The sequence below is a fragment of the Dunckerocampus dactyliophorus genome, chromosome 3 (assembly GCF_027744805.1).
Source record: "Dunckerocampus dactyliophorus isolate RoL2022-P2 chromosome 3, RoL_Ddac_1.1, whole genome shotgun sequence".
NCBI lineage: Eukaryota > Metazoa > Chordata > Actinopteri > Syngnathiformes > Syngnathidae > Dunckerocampus > Dunckerocampus dactyliophorus.
In genome coordinates, this window is record NC_072821.1 from 29,496,981 (window position 1) to 29,520,783 (window position 23,803).

The 23,803-nt window shown below is 40.3% G+C and overlaps 1 protein-coding gene across 1 annotated transcript in view; it reads right to left on the minus strand.

Moving 5' to 3' along the window:
- Positions 1–173: 173 nt before the first annotated feature.
- LOC129178963 (up-regulator of cell proliferation-like) overlaps positions 174–23,803 on the minus strand; it is a 31,250-nt gene continuing 7,620 nt past the window's right edge. The window contains exons 2-4 of the mRNA XM_054771687.1: positions 14,193–14,261; positions 13,962–14,028; positions 174–9,982 (exon numbers count right to left, since the gene is read on the minus strand). Coding sequence (XP_054627662.1) covers positions 5,334–9,982; positions 13,962–14,028; positions 14,193–14,261 — 4,785 coding nt within the window. The 3' untranslated portion in view covers positions 174–5,333. The remainder of the gene's footprint in view (positions 9,983–13,961; positions 14,029–14,192; positions 14,262–23,803) is intronic.

The following is a 23,803-nucleotide window of genomic DNA, read 5'->3' on the forward strand; positions in this document are numbered from 1 at the left end:
CAGAGCAGAGACAAAAAGGAAGGGCGTCAAAATGGATATTTAATGATAACAGAACGTGCTCACCAAAGGAGAAAAATACAAATGACAAGTGGTGACAGAAAGGTCAACTAGCAAAGTACAAACAAAAGGACAAAGTAGCAATGAGATGCAGGTGTGCTGGCCAGACAAGCAGAAGGGAAGAGTCCTCAGCAGGACTGCAAGGACACAGCAGAGGGCAGCAGAACCAAGCAGAGTGCAAATCATGACAACACGTATGTACATTATCTTTGAAATATCTCAACATAATACTAATAATAGACACACTTTTTGTGATAGATGTCGAGTAAAGATACCAGTAGATAGCGTGTCCACCTATGGTGTCTTCTTTACATTGAAAGTGTCAACGCTTTTGTGAAAACATGAAGCTGGACAAGGCACCAAAATGTTATCCTCGCTTCATCCAGCTCTCTGTCGCCCTCTAGTGTAGGCACACTCGCAATGCTGTTGAACACTAAACTATTCCAATTAGGGCCCTGTGAAATCATCCATCCATCCATCCATTTTCTATACCGCTTCATCCTCACTAGGGTCGCGGGGGCATGCTGGAGCCTATCCCAGCCGACTTCGGGCGACAGGCGGGGTACCCTGTGAAATCATTTTTTTTTTAATTCCAATTTTTTCCTTTTACACTTTTTTTTTTTTTTTTTTTTTACCACCACCGTGTGTGTGCTCTCTGTGTCAGTAAATAAAATGCCCGTTATTTTTGGACAATTTTTCCTAGTGTTTCAGAAACAGATGTTTGCTACCTTTTATAATGGGATGTCAGCCTCTGCACACACTGCTACAAAGTCCTCAACAAAACTAATACTCAGTGACATGCGGTGAGGTTCATGGCTGGTGAGGCACTAACTCCTTTGTGTTTTCTTTTAAATTTTAACACAGATTGCTCATTAGTGCTCATTAAGAGGACAACAAGAAAAAAAACACAAATTTTGTTTTCAAAATGACTAAGTTTTTAGTCATATGGATCCATTTTTTAAATTGAATAACTAATCATCCATCTTGTCAGTCAAATTCATTTATTCATTCAGCAGAGAATAAAAATATACTTCATGCATGAGACTTGCTGCTCTCCAGCTGTCAAAAAAAAACATCCCATGGAAGAATGGCAGTGACAAGCACCTTCCAGCTCACGTGTGCCAAAACCCCTTCAGAATAAAGCAAGTACTGCAGGTGTGTCCTGTTTGACATTTCTATTGTGGGATTAGCAAGAATAATGATGTCACACTTATATTAAAGTCATTATACAGGCTGCAAAAAGTCATGGCGTATAATACATTTTTCTGCATTATTGGCCACATGCTGACAAATAGAAACTGGCGGGTGCCATGATCCAACTCAGTGAGTGCACCTCACTGAGTGCACTGAGACGGCAGGCAGGCCTTGCATACTAAGCTGAGAAGAGACGCTGGAGTCAGCATCATCTTGGGTTTCTTCCCTGTATTTGAATAGGAAATGTCCAAATTCAGCGACTTTTACTTAAAACGTTAAAAACCGATTATACAGGAATTATACAGGAAATACATTTATTATACAGCTCAATAGACAAATAATACTTGCATCCATCCATCTTCTTTGCTGCTTATCCTCACTAGTGTCGCGGGTATGCTGGAGCCTATCCCAGCTGACTTCAGGCAAGAGGCGGGGTACACCCTGGACTGGTCGCCAGCCAATCACAGGGCACATACTGTATAGACAAACAACCATTCACACTCACATTCATACCTATGGACAATTTAGAGTCTGCAATTAACCTAACATGCATGTTTTTGGAATGTGGGAGGACGCCAGAGTACGCACACAGGCACGGGAACAACACGCAAAATCCACACAGTGATTCCCGATTCAAAGGAATCACTGGAGATTCAAACCCGATTCGAAATAATACTTATTTTATGTTATTATTTTTGTAAAAATGTTTATCATGACAGGTGGCATGAGCCTTTTGTTCCAGGAAGTCTGGCGCTTTTGTGTCTCACCGAACATCACTGTAACATTATGCTTCTTCCGAATGTCTTATAGATGTATTTTTGTTCATTTTGCCATTTTTATGCTTGACCATGCTTAATTTAGAAAAACAAATACATGAAATTAGCTTAAATCTGCATAATTATGACTAATAACAAGCTATAGTCAACCACAATATAGCATGATTTATTAGTTAATATATTTATGAACAATCGTGATAGAGTGAAGCCGCAAAATTGGACGTGTAAAGTGGCAAGGGATGGCTGTATAAGATTTAGCAGTGAATATTATAATTAACTATAACATTCACGGAATACACTTTTAAATGATTCGTTCATGACTCACGTCAACACCCGTGGCGTGAATCAGTGAAACTCGAGTCTTTGTTTACGTTGATTATCAATTAATCAGTGAGACTCAAGTTTTATGCATGAATTAGTGACACTCAAGTCTTCATTAAGCACCTCGGGCAGGAAGAGGAAAGGAGACATAATTTGAGGCAAGCATCATGGAGCATCATGGAGGCCTGTACTAAATGTACTGTACTGCAAAGAAGATCAGTTAGGATAATGCACAATGCCGCGTATAGAGAACATCCAAATCTTCTATTTCTGAAGTCACTGTCATGTTCTGTGCTGCTTTGTCACTATCTGTGTGTTGCAGCACACCTCTATTCCACCATGAGGAGCTAATTGGTCACACCTGCGTCTGATTAGTAGGCCTACTTTACAGTAGCTGTGTGCAGACACCACTACAATGCCAGATTGTTACCTGACATGCTACAGTGACCTGCTCCTTCCAGCATTCCTGTTCTCAGCGTATTCTGCTTTCTGGTCAATTACTTAGTCAGTTTTTGTAAGTACCTTGTTCCCTGCTTGGCAATCTCCAGCAGCGGTCTCTTTACGTTTGATTGTTTCTGCTAGTTTTTATGCAGCTCTTTTGGTTTGTGTTTTGTACCCTTTTTCCTGCTCTGTAACCGTGCTTGGAAGCGTTTTCTGTTTTTGTCTATTTTTCCCTGTGACCAGGTGTAGTTTGGTTGTACTTTGTTTCTTGTTTTTCTGTCCTTTTTGTGTTTTACCACTGTGTGGACACTTTTTGTATTAAACCTTTGTTTCACGGAAGTCTTGTCTCTGCATCTTGGATTCCACGACAACGGCCATTGGCCGATGGTCGCAATCACAAATGTTAAAATTTGTTAAAACCACTAAAATTATGCATAAAACACACAATAACCTGCTACCCAAAGTACCTATTATTCGACCTTTGTTGTGATTTATTCATTTATTATACTGATTATTATATACTGTATATTTATTAATTATAGTCATTCATTATTAATGAATTTATTATTAAATAATTAATTAATTATTGATTATGGAATAACCTTGACAATCATATATCCACATTGTTACATTAGCTCATGTTCCTATGTATTAATTGGTAAAGGCCACCTTTGGAATACAGGAAGTGAACAAATGTATTGCAATTGATGTGAAACAGATGGGGGGTAGGAATAGGCTTTGCTTCTTCCTACTCCCGGATGGCATCGGACGGCATCAGCCCTAGAATCCTCAAGGACTGTGCTGACCACCTCTGTGGAGTTCTCAGGCACTTGTTCAATCTCAGCCTGAGCCTGGAGAAAGTCCCGGGCCTGTGGAAGACCCCCTTTGTGGTCCTGATACCAAAGACACCTCGTCCCAAGGAGCCTAACCACTTCAGGCCTGTTGCCTTGACCTCTCACCTGATGAAGACCATGGAGAGGATTATCCTGCAGCACCTGCGACCCCTGGTGGGCACTCAGCTGGACCCCCTGCAGTTTGCTTACCGGCTTTGGATCGGAGTGGACAACGCAGTGATCGACCTGCTGCACAGATCACTGCTACACCTGGAGGACAGCGGGAGCGCTGTGAGGGTCATGTTTTTTGACTTCTCCAGTGCCTTTAACACCATCCAGCCGTCACTACTAGTGAAGATGGAGAGTGTGGGAGTAGACCAACACCTGACTGCATGGGTTATAGACTACCTCACCAACAGACCACAGTATGTGAGGCTCCGTCACTGTGTGTCTGACATGGTACTCTGCAGCAGGGTACGGTGCTCTCCCCTTTCCTCTTCACCCTCTACACCTCGGACTTCACACGCAACTCCACACAGTGTCACATCCAGAAGTTCTCCGATGACACAGCCATCGTGGGTTGTGTTTCAGAGGGGAATGATCTGGAATACAAGATGGTCATCAGGGACTTTGTCAGCTGGAGTGAGCTTAACCAGCTGCAACTCAACACCAGCAAGACAAAGGAGATGATCATTAACTTCCAGAGGAAAACATCTCTCTTCACACCGGTGAACATCCAGGGAGCGGACATAGAGTTGGTAGACAGCTACAAATTCCTGGGTGTTCACCTTAACAACAAACTGGACTGGTCCGTCAACACCCACGCCCTCGACAAGAAGGGCCAGAGTCACCTCCACCTGCTGAGGAGACTGAGGTCCTTTGGTGTGTGCAGGACTCTTTTACGGACCTTTTATGACTCTGTGGTGGCCTCAGCCATCTTCTATGCTGTGGGCTGCTGGAGAGGGGGCAGCACGGACAGGGACAGGAGCAGGATCAATAGACTGATCAGGAGAGCGAGCTCTGTCCTGAACGGTCCTCTGGACTCCGTGAAGGAAGTGGGGGAGAGAAGGATGTTGGCTAAGCTGACGTCCATCATGGACAGCACCTCTCACCCGCTACATGACACTGTGGGTTCCCTTAGCAGCTCCTTCAGCAGCAGACTGTTACACCCACGGTGTAAGAAGGAGAGGTTCCGCAGGTCCCTCATACCGACCGCTGTCAGGCTCTACAACACCTGCACCACCTGAACCATGTTGTAGTCAATATGTATTCTTTACTTGCGTATCTTGCTTGCTGCTGTAACAAGTGAATTTCCCCGCTGTGGGATGAATAAAGTACAAATACAATACTCCTTTTGGATATGTGGAACTGCGAAATGTACGATGGAATGTATTCCATTGTAACGTGTATGCAGGTTCAAATAAAATTGAACCATTACCATTATCAATATAAATGATGAATGAAAGGGATAAATGAACATTTAAGGTTATTTTTACCTTTATTAAAGATATGATTCTTGAAGGGGCTGTTTTTAAAGACACAATGTGGCAGCAAGACACCACACTAACCACAGCGGACACTACTGAGGATCCACAGTATTTATTATCAGCATCTTTGAGGACCGAGAACAGTGCTGTAGAAATGTAATCCATTTATTATTTGAAATCTACATTACACCAAGCATGTTTACTACTGTTGTCAGTCCATACTATTAACTCATGTTGAAAGTATCTTTCAGACCCTTGAGGGCTTGCTCCTTTGTGATTTTCTTCCAGGCCTCTGGAACATCAGCTGGCTTGCTCTTGTACCTTTGAGCAAATCTCTTATTGTAGAGTACAAGTACAAACTTCCAGTAATCAGACGCTTCGAATGTGGCATCTGGTGGAATGTGCCAGTCAGGATAGTAGGTAGTGTATTCTTTGTATGGAACAAACAGCTGAGCTTTCCCGTCATAGACTTTAAATGCGCGATCAGTCTGCATATCAGTTGTACATAGAGTTTCAACAAGTACTTTGGTTTCAGAGTTTCTGTATCCTGTCAGCCCCTGCGGCCGATGCACAGCAGCATGATGTTTCTTGTGTTCTTTGCCTCCAGCCTCACAAGGAATTTTACAAAATGGGCACTGGTGTCCGCAACCAAATATCCTCTTGAAGAGCTCATCCTGTGGTTTTACTGCAAGTTTATTTAGGGTTTCAGGTATGTCTTCAACGTTGGAGAATTCCACATGAAGTGTTTTCTTTAACGTGTTCAAGGATGCAGTAAAACTTTGTGTGAATGACTGACATGTGCTTTTGATCTGAAACAAAGTGCGTTTTTCAGTCTCCTCTGATATTGCAATGTCGTTAATCAGATATTTGCGCATTTCGCAGACAAGAGTTGGAACATTTTCATTGTCATCTGATAGCAGACTTGAGGCCTCCTTCATTGCGTTGAGTATTTTGACAACTACAACTTCCAGGTTTTTCTGCTTTAATTCACACAAAGTGTTGTCTTGCATTTTTTTTAAGACCTGCTCAAATATCCAATCCTTTACATACATTTCGTAGTGACAAATGTACTTGACAAAATCCTCAAAGTCATCTTTCAGTAGTAACTCTTTCTGAATGTTGTGCTGGAAACAGGAGCGTGAACTGTACTCCACGGAATGACAGCTTGTCAAAATGTCGTCTACAATGTCAATTCCCAAAGCTCTGTTCATGTAATCCTCAATGGCGGGCTTGATACAAAACTGGACATAATCATTTGCTTTGCGTTGGCAATGATCTGTCTCTTTGTACAAATCCAGAAAGTCTGACAAGTATTGATGCTTGTACTTTTCCAGCTGTGCTCGGGGGTCATTATCTGACAAGAATCTTTGGTGCATTTGGAGAAATGCTCTGGCGGCAATTCCGCAAATATGAAGTTTGAGGTCAATCTCAAATCTTATATTCGATCTGTGAGACTTATAACCTTCATTTAGTGATTCATCAATCCTTTGCAGCAGATCCCTTGACAAAGAATCATGGTAATCATCATCTGACTTGGTTTTATCAACAACAAACTGTGTTGATGTCTCAATCACATTCTCTGCAAACATCTGTAACTCTTGTGTCCACATATATTTCATCTTCTTCATTAAGGAATCAACATGGTCAATCCTTGTCTTAAATGTGTCCCTTCCAAAGCTCTTTAGGTCTTCAATGTGCTGTAAGTCTTCACTGACATTACGGTTTGATAAATTCCTCTTCAGCTGCGTGAGAATGGATGCATGTATATCTTGTTCTTTCAGTGTAGGTACATTGGCAGTAGCAGCAGCCCACATTTTGTCAAACTCCTCTTGCAGTTGATCATCAGACAGTTTGGTGTCTTTGCATTCACTCAGAAGCTTCATGACTCTCTCTTCAATCGTGCCACAGTACTCCTGTATTATGTCCAGTGCCTTTCTCAAAGCAATTTTTCGCTCAAGGGCTCCTTCTAATTTAGCATTGACGGAATGTTGAATCCCATTTGATAGGCTTGTGATGCTATTGAAAAAGTCTGTTTTGTATTTCTCAATCAGGTTTGCGTGTCGGTCTCTCTTTCTGTAATAATCAGAGAGTTTCTTTTTCATTTTGTTTTTTTGTGATTCTATTTCTTCAGCTAGTTGTGCTTTTTTGAGACTGACCAACGTGTTCCATGTTTCCAATCCACCCTCGTTGTTGGCATTTACAACTTCTAACTCTGCTGCTGTCAGTCTGGAGAGGATTTCTTTTTGCATCTCCCATTCCCACTGGTTGAACTCTTTGCACAGGTTGTCATAAGCGTGGGCCACAAGAGTGTTTCTGAAACTAAAGATGAAGTTCTCATATTTCACTGATTTCCACAGACTTCTCATCCACTGTACAAAGTCTGGGATCTTTGTGGCTGAGGATTGCCTTTGTTTTCCTACTGTCTCCAGAAGATTTTTCTTGAACTCTGACACAGCTTCACTGTAACCAGTGTTTACTGGTGCCATTGGAGGGGTTCCATGCCAAAGTCCTGGGATGTTCCAGTTGTTGTTTTCCACGTCATAGTCCAGCACATCTGTGAACGCTTGAATCAAAGGTTGTCTTTCCATGTCAGCTGCAATCTGTGTCATTTCATTGAGTTTGTCCAAGAGATGTTGTCTCTCTGCCAAGGTTCTGCTATGAGCTGAAACTCCAGCAACATTTTGGTGCACAAAATGACAAATTGTCTTTTTCCCAATTTCTTTCATTCTCAAGAAGGCATGAACAGCAATTTGCAGGACATCTTTCATTTCGTTTGCATTCTCCATTGCAATGTTTATAATGGTAACATCACTTAAACCAATGACAAAGGTTGCCAGCTGGTTGTCATGCTCATAACTATCTTCTAGTTGTGCGAGCTCAGGCGATTTCAGACCTTCAGTATCAATGAGGAGAATGAAGTCACATCCCAACTCTTGTTGTGTATCATCTCCAACTTTGAGAAAGAGCATGTAGGCCCCTCTTGTACACCTGCCACTGCTGACAGTAAACTGAACACCAAACATGGTGTTGAGAAGGGTTGATTTTCCACTACTTTGAACCCCCAACACCGTTAGTACTAACAACCTGCTCTTTCCCCCGACCTTCTCGTGAAGTTCCATTAACACGGCTGTCACCCACTTCTCTGGAACGTTTGAAGCAACTCCATCTAAAAGTTCTAATGGATAACCATCCAACAGCATTTCAGCAGCTACTTCAGGCAAATGGGACATTTTATTTGTGCTATCATCTGAGTGCACAGAAACCTCATAGTGAAGTCCCATTTCTCTCATGTAATGCTCTACCCCTAAAGAGCTGTCCAACAAGGCTTGATCAACCTCCGCAATGAGTTTGGCATCCTTTGTTTTGCATTGCTCTTTGAATTTGTTACGCAGGATAGTCAGTTTGTCCCGAGAATGGTCATTAAACCTGAATTTCATCCACTTCAAGAAAAAATGTCTTCTCTCTCTGTTGCTCGTTGATAAGGTGTCAATAAAAGCCAGCATTCCTTGAGATGCTTTTTGCTGTTTTTGCTCTTCCCAAATGTGCTTTTTCTCCTCTTGTAGCTGAGCTTTATAATGCTCAACGGCATCAGTGCCAACATCACTGATTCTGCATTCCTTCTTCTCCAGTTGTGATAATCTCTTCCAATTCTCTCCTTGCAAAGGAAGCTGTTGTTTTTTGTAGTGTGGTATACTTCGCACACCAATCCCCCTCATGATCTCCTCAGCAGTTTTTTTCTGCTCAAGAGTTTTGTTTTCATCCACAGACAGACCTAATTCAACTGCTTTTTCTCGCATGTCTGCAATACTCATTGTGTTTTTTATGGAACACAGTGAGGTCTTGATGGCTCCACATAGCTTTTTTGAAAACTCTGCTGTATTTATCCTTGAATCTTTGATTTTAACACTGCTCATTGGTACAGCCAATTCTTGCAGTGTTTTCTGGACAGACATCATATTTTCAGCGACACTCTCTTTGCGATGAACAACAAAATAGAGTCTGGATTTTGCATCTTGCAGAGCCTTCAGAATGTGATGCTCCTTTTCTTCAACTTTGTCCAGGAATATGAAGACTGCATTGGACACTTCATAAAGAAAAGTAAACTGTACAAGTGACTCACAAATGCCGCCTCGCAAATTAGCAAATGCAACTGGTTCTGGGAATACATCAAGATTTTCTCTCCCACAAGGAAGGAACCAACAAACTTCCACCAGACCATTTGACAGTTTTCGAGTCAGTGCTCCTCCTTCCATGTCTCGGTGTATGAACATGTTGTGAGTCTGCTGGTCACGGCTGAGGATCTGATTCAAAAACTGAGATTTAGATAAACTGCAGTTTTTTAACCTCACAAAGGAAAAGAACGGCATTCTTGCTTGGGCAATGTTGTCCTCAACAAATCCTCTTGATTGAGACAAATCATGTGGACACCACTCTTTGACAATTTCTCTCAGAGCCCATAGCATCAGGGTACATTGATTGTTGTCGGTGTGGGGCAACAGCAGCGGGACAGAAAACTGGCATAACGACATTTTAAGTGCCATTTCCTGCTGTAAGAAGGTGTCGGCACAAAGAAACAGACCTACTATCAGGTCAAGAGGATGAACTGTGTTTTCTGATTGGTTACATTCTGTGTAAAGGTCCAGTAGGTCAGGGTTGTCATCAGTTTCCTCATGGCTGCTGAACAAACGTGTGCAGTTCCTGCACCCTGCATTGATTTGAAACAGTTTTCTTAGGAAATGAAATGGCATTTCATCCACTGATAAAACAGCTTTTTCATATATGCTGCTTTTGTTGACTTCCAAAACAGACTGAAGACTGAGTTTGTTGGGATAATATTTCTCCAGCCCAAGGTTGGAGATGACATCCAACGGAACTGTAAAAAAAGATATGATTTTTAACAAAATGCTGTTAACTGTCTTCATGAACTATTTCAATATACAGTCATCCCTCATTTATCACGGTTAATTGGTTCCAGACTCGACTGCAATAAGTGAATTTCCGTAGTAGAATTTGATATTAATATACGGAATATTTTTGTAGTTAGAGCACACAAAACCTGTTTATAACTTTCTAAATACAATCGTTACCATTATTAGCGGCCGATGGAAATAACACCCCTATAGGGGGTATACTGCAAAAGTGGCTGAACAAACCCAGGCTTTGTGCTCAAGATGCAGCTCAACAAAACCTAAGTTCCCCAAACAAAGTTAAACTGTACTGCAATGGTGGTTATCAGTTTACTTCGTCCGGTTGATGGCTTTGGTTCAAAAGAGGACATTTGACGTCATATAATTCTACTTACGCTCAAAAACGAAACAATCTCAGCCGGTGTATTTTACACAAAATGAGAAAGTAACTATCATGGAGCGTTATGAGGAGTTGAAAAAGATTATCACTGCCAAAAGCAACACTGTCTCTGCTAATAATAATAAACGTAACACATTTTATTTGTTGGTGCCTTTCAAAACACCCAAGGTCACCTTACATGCATTAAAATAGTCACAATAAAAGATGCATTTAAAAATAATAATACAAAGGGGGAAACAGCCAGACACTCAACACAAGAGGGCTCAGGGTCAAGAGTAAGCAGTTTTGAACAGGTGAGTTTTAAGTTGTGATTTTCAAATATTGACGGATTCCAATAGACTTTTAGTGGAAGAGTGTTCCAGAGTCTGGGTGTTGAGCAGCTAAAAGCCCGAGCATCGAAAGTAGTAATGTTAAAATGAGGAGTGGCCAAACTAATTTCAATATTTCATATTGCATTTTATTTCTCATGCGCGGCTCAAAAAGTGAGCAAATGTAGCGTATACCCTTGGCTAAAAATCTCTATCTCTTATACAGTAGAGGCCAAAAGTTTGGACACACACAACACAACTGATGGTCCCAAGCCCATGAATAAATAAAAAAAATCCACAAAGTAACCCTGACAAGGCACACCTGTGAAGTGAAAACCATTTCAGGTGACTTTATCTCATGAAGCTCATTGAGAGAACACCAAGGGTTTGCAGCGCTATCAAAAAAGCAAAGGGTGGATACTTTGAGGAATCTAAAATATAAGACATATTTGGAGTTATTTCACGCTTTTGTTGTTCAGTACATAATTCCACATGTGTCCGTTTATAGTTTTTAGAATCTACAATGTAAATAGTCTTGAAAATAAAGAAAACACATTGAATGAGAAGGTGTGTGGACACAACCTAGTTGGTACCAGCTTGAATTTAGCTTATCATGGTGATATAGCCGCTTTAAAAGAGACCCTGTGTGTACAGGCAAGCCTGGATTTAGACTCAACCCAACTCAACTTGCTTTGTATTGCTACCGTTACACTCCTATTATCCATTGTTTACACCTCATTGCAAAACTGTAATGTGCAGGCTACGGAATCACTGCAGGGACACAAGAGATGGCCATGGCATTTAAACAGTAGCAGGCTCGCAAGCTAACTAGTTAGCCTCCACTTTATTCACTGTATTCTAAACTTAAGAAAGGGTTTAAAATTGAATGGGAAGAAAGACAAAATGCCCAAAAATGTACTACTTACACACTGAATGGGAGAAGAACTTCTTTTCATTCTATCATGTCATACATGCCCTGGCTGACTCCATGCATTGTGATGGTGATCTAATGTCATGTCTCAATAATGGAGTATTCCGGATGCCTAGAATACTACATACACCTTTTTCTTTCAATAATGTTTGACTAATAATACACCATAGTCAACCACGAAACAGTCATTTTAAAATTATCGTAATTTCTGGTGTATAAGCTGCTACTTTTTTCTTAAACTTTGAACCCTGTGGCTTATGTAGCAGTGCGGCTAATTTATGGATATGTTCTAATCTTGTGACATCTCCTTTACTTCAGAACTACCACTAATCGTTTAAATACTGTGCCGCTTGCGAGTCAGTAAGGAAACGGTCACTTTTTCTTTGGCAGGAACCAATCACGAGCTATAAGTGAACTCACGACGAGCTTGTCAACCCAATGGAAGTCGCAGGAGGTCACAGTGCGATCTTACAAAGAACACTAAAATCATCACACAGCATCTTAACATTCAAAAGCTAGGTAAAGGCCCGGTCACACTGCCCGAACTTTGCTGTGGCGTTCCTGGAGCGGTGTAAAAATTCATCACCGCTCGTAACCGCGCACAAAATGGGAAAAAAATCGAAAACACGGGCGTTGTCCTAGCGGTGCACCGCTGAAGCCGGCGTTGCTTTAGCGTTGGTTTAACGGTAGCGAACGTTGGTTTAGCGGTGACGCGAGCGTTGACAGAGCGGCGTTCTGCGCATGCGGGCTGGTGGCATCCTCATGAAGTGCTGGAAGGCTCGTGGATCCTCATTCCTCAGCTCCACCATCAGCTTGTCATACAGTCCATGTTCAGGCCTTCTCAACGTCCACTGTCTCACCCACACAACTCTGTCTCTCCTTCTTCTCTCTCTTCTCCTTCTGTCAACAGCTTGTTGCAATCTGAGGAGGTTCTGATTCTGCTGCTGGACTAGTCCACCCATCATAGCAAGTCTGTCAGCATCCATGGTAGTACAGTTTTACTGTAACTTTGAGCGAGGTCTGCACTCAACGGCTATTCCAAATGGGCTCCTGGTCCATTTCTCCCCGTATTTATAGCCAAATTTTGGTCCCCCTTCGACACCTCCATACCAACGCCAAACCAAAGTTCATCACCGCAATGGATCGCTGCTTCAACGCCTGACACCGTTCCAGCAATCCCGTGTCTGCTCGTAAAACGCCCGGGCAAGCTGGCGAAGCAGCAGTGGTCCAGCGTTCAAGATTTCTGCGTTGGCCTAGCGGACCCAAGCGTCCACGAACTTGCGTCTAGCGGCGCCAAACTTTGACTGAGCGTTGTTGGAGCAGTGATGAACTTTGCCATGGCGGAAAATTGCCCGCTCCTCACCGCTCGCAATATTTTGTGCAGCTCAAAACTTTCAGAGCGGTAGGAGGGACCATCAGCGGTGGCTGAGCATATACGGCGTTGCCTTAACGGGGCCAACTTCTGTTAAACGGTGGTGAACGGGTTACGAGCGGTGATGACTTTTTTTCACCGCTCCAGGAACGCTACAGCAAAGTTCGGGCGGTGTGACCCGGCTTTAACAAATATGCAAGGCAATGATGTCCGCCTCCCTGTGGGCTCCTCGGGCTCCCCCTGGTGGACATAGGCAGCATTGCAGCGCCCTGGCAGCAATAACCAAAGAAATGCTTTGCTGGGATGAAATGCATTATGGGATGAAATTAAAATAGCTGTTGTTTTTTTTTTATTTTAAACTTGTATTGGCACTTGCCTTGTGTATTTATTACCTAGCTTTTGAGTGTTAAGTTGCCGAGTGATGATTTTAGCGTTCTTTGCAAGCAGGATTGGGCGATATGGACCCTAGCATGTATCACAGTATTTTTAAGTACCGGTGCATCTTATACACCGGAAATTACAGCAACAAATTTTTGAAAAACCACAATAGCGCAAGGGAAGCGATAATGGAACCGTGATATTGCGAGGGACGACTGTACGACATAATTATCAGTACAACCATCATTGTTTATACTGACAACCCATTATTACTGGAATCTGCTCTTCTCCATCTTTATTCTTGTAACAGCTGACAAAAATTGCATTATCGCAGTTATTTGGCAATTACACCTTCTTCAAAATGTTTATTTTACTACCGTTGCCTGAACACATTTTTGAGTTGGTAGCCAAATGCAATGTTCTTTGTGAACAGACACCTATGTAGTATATACTTATGTCGTGCGTTTAGAAGCATCAACAACTCAACAGTGGTATGTTATTATTTTAAAACGTTGTAATACAAACAAATATGTCTTTCATCAAAGTAGGAATGTACCTGTTGGCTTTTGTCCTTCAGTGCTGATGGTAGCCATGGTGTGATGGTCCCTCAGAAGTCCCTTGCCCTTAAAAGCCAGGAGGAAACAATGTAATTCGGTTAACTGTTGTTGATAAATTAAAGACTCTTTCCAAAAATCAGGTGAGTCACCACCATTCCTGGAAGTTTAATGCAAAGAAAACAATGATTTAATATTTATTATTATCCGCATGCCAATAAAAGTTAACTCACCTTGCATATCAGCCAGCAGTGTCCGGGGTCTGATTCTCTTCTCTTGTATTTAAAGGCAGCAAACAGAAACTAAAAGAAAAAAAATGATATTCCTGCTAAACAGGTTTATTAACATTCTTTTTATCTCCCTCTTGCCTTATCTTGTCTTGTGTGTGTGTGTGTGTGTGTGTGTGTCACATACTGCAAATGTTTTCGCTCACAATGAACAAGCAATATACACTACTATTATAGTTTAATCTATGCTGTGCATGATCTTTCATGTTGTATGTTTCTTATTGTTCCTTTCAAAATGCCTGCCAACTTCGATCTTGCAAGAATACTTTTACTGTACTTTCCCCACTTTAGGTAAAAATGAAGGCAGTTATTGATATCTCCATTTGGCTCGGGGTGACCTGGTTCATCCTGGACCCCCTTGCACAAAGTAGGATTCAGACATCCAGGATAAATGACCGAGCTGACCTCAACCAATCCAAAACATGAAGTCTTGGCTTAATTGGTTGCACAAAGCCCAAGACAGGATGAGCAGACACTGATTAATCAAGCCAGATGAAACCAATCCCGGATCAGTGCGCGTACACGGATTATTAAAATAGACCTTGTCACTACGCAATCCGTACTGGAAATCGGTTCTGCACATGTGCAAGACTATGTCACATCCTTCATTCGCAAATTTTTATTACAGTGATTTGGGATGTCATGTGCTGTGGTATTGTTTTTTTTTTTAATGAACATTTATCAAATGAAAATTTTTATTAACATAAATGGTCAATCTCCATATTTCATATTCGTAATATACTGGGGGGTATCATCTTTCTTTGGCAAGTGTGACCCTACGTAAAAACCTACTAATGCACGTAGCGCATGGGCAGATGCGCCACAGACGTAAACGTCATATCCGGTCACGTATAATATACATGAATAAATTCAAATACAAAAAAACCCAAAACAAACAAAAAAAAACAAATGTTAAGATTGGACAAATGACAACATAGTCCAACTTTTTTTTTATATCCATGGTGCAAGTGGATATATTATAAGCCCTCTTTTCTTGGTTCCGTAAATTATTTTAAGATTTTGTCGCCACTGAAAAAATACAGACAAAAGCATTTGCTAGCAAGATACTGTGTCTTTGGATGGATGGTATTTTTCCGTTTGGAAAAAAAAATGTTGAATCCCCGTAGATGGGTCCATTATTGTATTCTCCTTATGGTTGTTTACAAATATAACTGTATTTTATGTTTTCTTTTGTATGCTTTATTGTATCTGTATTTGTATTTATTGATGTATAGTATACGTGAACGGATATAATGTGTACACTTGTGGCGCTACGTACATTGTGTAAGGTTTACGTAGGGTCACTTGTGAAATTGCTGGATATTACACACCATTTCTGCTGGAGTTATCCTCTGGACTTCCTAAGAACCGCGGTACAGTAGTACTACAGTACCTTTGTGGCCACCTTTGAGTCACCATAGTGCATGGATTCTCCTTGATCCAGGTACACCCCCACTGTTTTACATTTAGTTTTACTTTGAACTCTGCTTGCTTTTGCTCACTCAAGTGTATGCAACAAGAGCGACAGGGTTAGCAAAGGCAGAGAGTGGTGGCTTCTCGGGATGTTTTTTGTTTCCTGAACTTTTTTTTGCCCTTATGATGGACTATTTCAGTAATAGCGTTTTCTGAAAAACATATTTAGATGATTAGTAGTAGTTTTGAAGTATAGGAGATATCACAAGATTAGAACATGACCACACCCATCATGGGAAATGTAGTTTTTTGCCATAAATTAGCCACACTGATGTATAAGGGTTTAAAGTTTGAAAAGAAAGTAGTGGCTTACACATTGGAATTTACGGAATATCGATGAACGCTATATTGCTTCATTAGCACTTCATTGCTTAAATAGATCCTGGACCTTAGACTGGTCCCGAGTAGAGCAGGCTAACTCCACAGAATAAATCTCCATGGTAACTTATGTCAGAACATATCCCACTTTCCACTATCCCACTTTTGTCCAACCGATCACAGATAAACTGAGCCAGGATAACCAAATTATACCGGCTCATTCCCTTATCCTAGTTTTGTGAAAGGGGCCCCTGGTCCCATCAGTTTTTTTTCCCACTCATAAATACTTTTAAGTATGCTAGTATGAAGTTGACTGTATGTGTGATTGTGTGTGATACTTTAAACCTGACCATTTACAATTGTATCCGACGCTATAAATAATAGTTAGCACATTTTATCAAGTATATGTGTGTGCTAGCTAGTGTGTGTGTCGTTAACATGCAAACATATTAGGGATGCACAATATTTTTTTTTCAAACAGTACCGATAACTTTGTGCTTCTCAAGACCAATACCAATAGAATAACCAATAACTTATTTATATCTTAATCAAAATTGTAAAAATAATAACTTATTTATAGCTTATTATTATTTAAATTTCGATGAAACTGTAATTTCTGCACACCTGGAAGTAAGAGGGTCAAGAGGGTAAAAAAAAAAAAAACATCACTTCCTGTTGCATGGAAAGGACGCTCACGGAAAAGCTCCGTCCACGAGTTTTAAACCTTTTGCGATTTTTGGTGACTACAGTTCGTGATCACAACTTGTGATTACAACTCTGCAAGTGAGTGCTGACACTTCCGCCTTAATTCGGACCTGCGAGTGGACTAAACTCACCAAAACAGACAGTCAGTTGGAGCCGACAGCCGTTAAAGGCAAGCTATCATGCTAGCCGCGTATTGACAGCTGCACACAAAGCCGGATTTTAAAACATTTGGAGTTATCCTGTGGAGCTTTTTCCGGCCAACGAGGACTGGTGAGACACTGGTGAGATACTAGTGAGAGACAAACTCGCTGTTATAACGAATATTAATCACCGAAGGCAATACACCACAAGCTAACGGCTAAGTGATGCCGTTGCTAAGAAACAGTAACAATGTCAAAGGCTCGAGGAAGAAGAAGCGGATCAAGCGGTGGTTCTAGCAGTTCAGGTCGAAGTTCAGGCCAGATTCAGTCAAGACGATCTAGAACTGACTCCTGAGACAACTGGAGGAGCTAGCCGCGTACCTCAACCACCGCCGAGACCTGACAACGATGACACAGTTAAGCAGATGAAACAACTGAGTGGAAATATAGATTCAGCAATAGCACAGCCTTACAGATGATTAATGATCACACGAGAAAGGAAAAGAGAGGCTTAACGGAGATGTGTGAGGCTACCGTAGCGAAAGTCCTGGGGGACTTTGGAAGGCAGCTGCAGCTACTTGTGGAGAATTCCAACTCCACGCAAAGACAAATTCAAGGTCTTGTGGAGAATTCCAACTCCACGCAAAGAGAAATTCAAGGTCTGAGAGAGGAAGTTCAAGGTCTGAGAGGAGTCAATGGTGAGATGCAAAAAGAAATCGTGTCCCTAAAGAAGGAAGTTCCAAGTCAGAGAGCGGAGAAGAAGTCATTGCAAAGTGATATGGGGTCATTAAGGAAGGAAATGCAATGTCTGATAGTGGAGAATAAAGAATTACAGGAAAGTAATGCAGCACTGAGAGCCACTCTCAAAAAGGAAGGGGAAGAAAAAGATAAAATCATTGAGCAGCTGAAAATCACCATAGATGACAAGGATCAGAATGCAAGAATGAATGACGTGGTCGTGACGGGACTTCGAATCAAACAAAGGTCCTATGCCAGAGCAGTGGCGAATACTGATGAACCAGAACGGAGCAACAAGTTGTCGATTTTTTGCAATCGAAGGAGGTGGATGTAGACATCCAATCTATTGATACTTGTATCCCACTGTATGGTAGGAACCGTACCACACCCGTCGTCATCGTCAAATTCACTAACAGGAAATTTAAGGCTGCTCTGCTGAAACAGGGAAGGAAGCTGAAAGGATGATGAATGACCACCTGACCAAGCGCAACGCTGAAATTGCAAAGAGAGCACGTGATCTGAGGAAGCAAGGAAAGATCCAAGGAACATGTGGTGCAAACTGCAAAATCTTCACCAAAGCAAATGGAGGACCAGAGGCCAGAGTTCTTGTTGTCAAAGACATCAAGGACCTAGAAAGATATTGAGGTCTCCCCACATGGAAGAGTACAGCTCTAACATGCTACAAGATCTACAATTGGACACTTTTCACTTTACAGATCCCAAACAATTGGATATGGAAAAAGACATTGATCCGGACTCAAATTTTTTCTCTCATATTACAAATGACTGCTGTTATTATACGGAGGAGCAATACAACAACAGCTTCATCAACGACGACAAGTTATCCATCATCCACGTAAACAGCAGAAGCATGTACTGTATGCAAACTTTACTAACATCAAACAATATTTGAATCCATTCAAAGAACCTTTAAAAGTAATAGCAATCTCTGAAACCTGGATCAATGCTAACAAAGGAATGGACTTCAAGCTGGAAGGATATGATATGACGTGTGCAAACAGGAACAATTCAAATGGAGGAGATGTGGTGGTATACGTGGACAAACATCTGAACTACAAAATGGTAAAGAATATGTCATTTGTCATTGATAACATTTTAGAATGTATAACGATTGAAATCTGTAAAGAAAAAAGCAAAAATGTGTTAATAAGCTGTGTGTACAGAACTCCAAAGTCAAAGATTGGAATGTTTACAGACGTAGGTCAAAAAACTATTTTCACATGTGGAGACTTCAGTATTGACCTTTTGAACCCACACAAGTGCAAGGAAATAGACGACTTCACAGACACAATGTACAGCTTGAGTTTATATCCTAAAATCATTAGACCAAGTAGAATAACAGACCACTGTAATATATTCACCAATGACTTTGATAACAATACCATCAGCGGCCTGCTAATTAGTGACATCATTGATCATTTTCCAGTGTTTACAATTTACAATGAACATTATAATTGGTTTGGTTTGGTTTGGTTTAGTTTAATTTTATTTCGAACACGCATATGTCCGAAAAAGGAGTAGGAAGAAGCAGAGCTTATTTAGTTCTACCCCCTCTTCGTAGCACATCAATTGCTACTACATGTGTGTACATACAAACACGTGCATACATATATATACACCTACATCTGCACCTACACAAGTACGCACATATTTACATATACAGTATACAGGTACACAAATGCTAAAAAAAAAAAAAAGTTTTTTTTTCCCATTTTTTCCTCCTTCTCCTTTCCTTTTCCCTTTCTATTTATCCTGTTCTTTCTCTCCTGTTGATATTCACATCCTCTTTAGTATTTCACTGCTAGTGACACTGGGTTTGTATACAAGAGTTCCTTTTATTAATTATGTCAAGGTTATTGCTATGGAATGTAGTCCTTCTCATTGCGTTGGTCTGTCTTGTAGGGTGTTTCCTCCATTATGCTTATTATCATAGTAATATGATCTTTAATATGTATCCAGATCACTGATGTCTTGGACAAGGAGCACTCTTGCGACTCCTGGACTTCCTTTTAGTTTGATGTAGATTTTCCCGTTAGTGCTCCAAGTGTTTTGAATCTTTCCTTGCTTCCTTAGGTCTCGTGCTTTCTTGGCAATGTCGGAATTGCGTTTTGTCAGATGCTCATTCATGTAGACGTTGGTGCCTCTGAGCTTCTTTCCCTGTTTCAGCAGTGCTGTTTTGAATTCCCTGTTAGTGAACTTAATGATGACAGGTGTGGTGTTGTTCCTGCCATGGAGTGGGACACAAGTGTCAATACTGTTGACATCGACCTCCACCTCCTTCGATTGTAGGAAGTTAGCAATCTGGTGCTTTATTGAAGGAACATCTCTTGACGTGGGTGTGATTTGGAGCCCTGTGAGGACCACATCATTCATTCGTGCCATCTGATCCATCTCGTCAATGGGGTTTTTAATTTGCTCCTTGATATTCTCCTTTGCTTCTTTCTCTTCCTCAAGGGTGGTGTGGAAGTCAGCATTATCCTTCAATAGTGCATTGATGTCATCCTGTAGAATGTTGATATCATTGCATAGTGCTCTATTTTCTTCCCTGGGGTCTTTAGCGTCCTTAAGATCAGTACATGCGATGGCTTCCTTAGGGTTTGTAGCCTCCTTGAGAGCAGTGAGCAAGGCAGCATTATCTTCCAATAATGCCCTGATATCATCCTGCAGAACCCTAACATCCTTGCAAAATGCTGTATTTTCTTTACGGTTTATCGCTTCCTGAAGAGCAGAGCGTAAGGTAGCATTGTCATTCAACAGTTCTTTAATATCGTCCTGCAGAGCCTTGATATCTTCCACAGGGTTTTTACCCTCCTTAAGAGCAGCACTCAAGTCTGCATTTTCATCTTGCAACTTCTTGACTTTGTTTCTTAGTTTTTTGATATACTTGTTCTGTGCTCTATTTTCTTCCATAATGTTTGTGATTGACTTACTCTGTACTTTATTTTCTGCCATAATGTTTGTGATACCATTCCTGACATCCCTTGTGACTTCAAGAAGGTTTGTGTAATTACTCTCAACATCTGTTTCCAGAGACGTTATAGCCCTCCTTATAGCTACATTTGAAGCTGAATTTTTCTCTGCCATTGAATGCAGTTTCTCAATTGCTTGCATTATTTGTGGTAGAGTGATCTCTCTACCCTTGAGGAACTCCTTGGTAGCATTCATAAACTCTAGGTATCCTGGAAAATGGTATGCTGTTTTTATGTCCACGTCCACTGTGAATTCAGAGCCTGAATCATTTTCCTCTTCAAGTTCAGAGCCAGTATCATTTTCCTTTGTGTTTGACATTATTGCTAAGCAACCTCTTTGAACTTCAGCAGGTCGCTAATTAGCTAGACTTGCTAGCAAGTATCGATACTTGTATCTGTACCTCTGGACTATCCAACTTAAAGGAATTCAGATGGGGGATTCAGCCATCAGCACTGATCCTGTGCTCATGAAGTGTAGTCAGAAAAGCACCAAAATAGTTAAAATTTCCAGTATCATCAACAGAGCTCCTGCCATACACATCCTTCCCCGTCAAGGAAAAAAAATAAATAAATAAAAGACAGGTGGAGGAAAAAAAGACCTTTCAAAGATTGCATACAGAGGACAGCACCTGTGCCTTCAGAAAAGGTCTAGAAGAACAAAGCTGGGAGAGGGTCTACAGTGCAACAGATGTGGATGAAGCATATGACAGCTTCCTTGGTACTTATATGGAGCTCTACGATAAGAACTGTCCCTTGCAAGAAAAGTCCAAGAAGCAAAAGAAAACAACCAGCCATGGATGACAAAAGGACTAAGAAACGCCTGTAAGAAGAAGAACATATTATACAGGACATTCATCATTCAACAAACTACAGAAGCAGAACAAAAGTATAAGACTTACAAAAATAAGTTGACAACTATCTTGAGAGTGTGTAAGAGGGAATATTATAGCCATGTACTTGACAAAAACAAAAAGAACATGAGAGCAACTTGGGGCATCTTAAATAGGATTATAAAGAACAACATTAAGAAAGCAGACTACCCTCAGTATTTCATGGTTGGAAACACTAACAGGAATGACATGAAGGAGGAAGTTGAAATGTTCAACGATTATTTTGTAAATATTGGACCAAAACTGGAAGAAGAAATCCCAAAACAAGACACAATTGATGACTGGAATGATATTATTGATAGGAATCTGAATTCAATGTTTCTTACTGTTGTAACCAAAAAGAAGATCACTGACATTGTTAAACATTTTAAGGCAAAAACATCAACTGATTGTCATGGACTTGGAATGTAAACAGTTAAAAGAGTCATCAATGAGATTGCAGAGACGTTAACATATATTAGTAAGTTATCTTTTCAGACTGGCATATTTCCAAGCAAAATTAAAACAGCCAAGGTGGTTCCAATTTTTAAAAAAGGAGACAAACATCAATTTACAAATTATCAACCAGTTTCCTTGTTACCACAATTCTCTAAAATTGTGGAGAAGCTATTTAATAATAGGTTGGACAAATTTATTAATAAGAATGAATTATTGGCTAGCAGTCAATATGGTTACAGAGCCAACATTTCAACTTCTATGGCACTGATGGAAATCACAGAGGAAGTCACTACTGCTATAGACAACAAAGATGTGCAGCAGCTGTATTCATGGACCTGACAAAAGCTTTTGATACAATTAATCACAATATCTTATTTTCAAAATTAGAAAGGTACGGAATAAGAGGATTAGATTTGAATTGGGTTAAACGTTATCTAGCAAAGAGGAAACAATTTGTAAAGCTAGGAGAATACACATCTGGGAGTTTATACATCAAGTGTGGAGTACCCCAGGGGTCCATATTGGGACCAAAACTGTTCAATTTGTATATCAACGACATTTGTAAAGTAACAAAGGATGTAAAATTGATTTTATTTGCGGATGATACTACCGCTTTTTGTTGTGGGGAAAGCACACAAGAACGAAATGGTCATATTAAAATCTTGGTTTGACGGGAATAGATTATCCCTGAACTTAAGTAAAACTAAAATAATGCTATTTGGAAATAGCAGAAGGGAGATGTACGAGCAAATACAAATGAATGGAGTGGACATTGAAAAAGTGGAAGAATATAAATTACTGGGGGTCATAATAGACGAAAAAATGAGTTGGAAATCTCATATTAAAAATATACAACAAAAGGTGGCGAGAAATATCTCTATATTGAATAAAGCAAAATATGTTCTGGATCAAAAATCATTCCACATCCTGTACTGTTCCCTAGTATTACCATATTTAACGTATTGTGTGGAGATATGGGGTCATAATTACAAAAGCAATCTTCACTCCCTCACTGTACTGCAAAAAAGATCTGTGAGGATAATTCATAATGCCAAGTATAGAGAACATACAAACCCATTATTTTTAAAATCACAGATATTAAAATTTGCAGATCTAGTAAACTTTCAAACCGGCAGAATAATGCATAAAGTTAATAATAACTCGTTACCAAAAAACCTCAAACAGTATTTCTCAATCAGAGAGGAGAAATACGATCTTAGAGGAAAGTTGAACTTAAAACATTTATATGCGAGAACTACGCTGAAAACCCACAGCATTTCAGTGTGTGGAATTAAATTCTGGAACGGATTGAGTAAGGAACTCAAACAATGTACAGAGATGAGCAAATTCAAAAAACATTACAAGCAGTTGATGTTTGCTAAATACAAGGCAGAAGAGTCTTGATCATCACAATGATGTTCTGTCAGGTTCGTTACATGTACATATACATATATATATATATATATATATATATATATATATATATGTACATATACATATATATACACAGTATATATATATATATAATTTTTTTTTGCTTTTGTTTTTTTTAAGGAAAGAGGAGGAGAAAAAGAAGAGAGAAAAAAAGGGGGAAGGGAAAAGAAAAAAAAGGAAAAAATTCTGTTTCTTTATTCATATTTAATTTATATATACTATTTTTTTTTGGTCTTACTGTCATCTTTTATGTATTAGTATCCTGATTATCACAGAAAACATGACATGGAATGCAGGAAGTGAATAACAGGTGTTGTAATAGATGTGGAATAGACGGGGGGTAGGATTAAATAAGCTTTGCTTTTTCCTACTCCTTTTGGACATGTGAAACGGTCAAAGAATGACTCATGAGATGTATTCCATTGTAACCT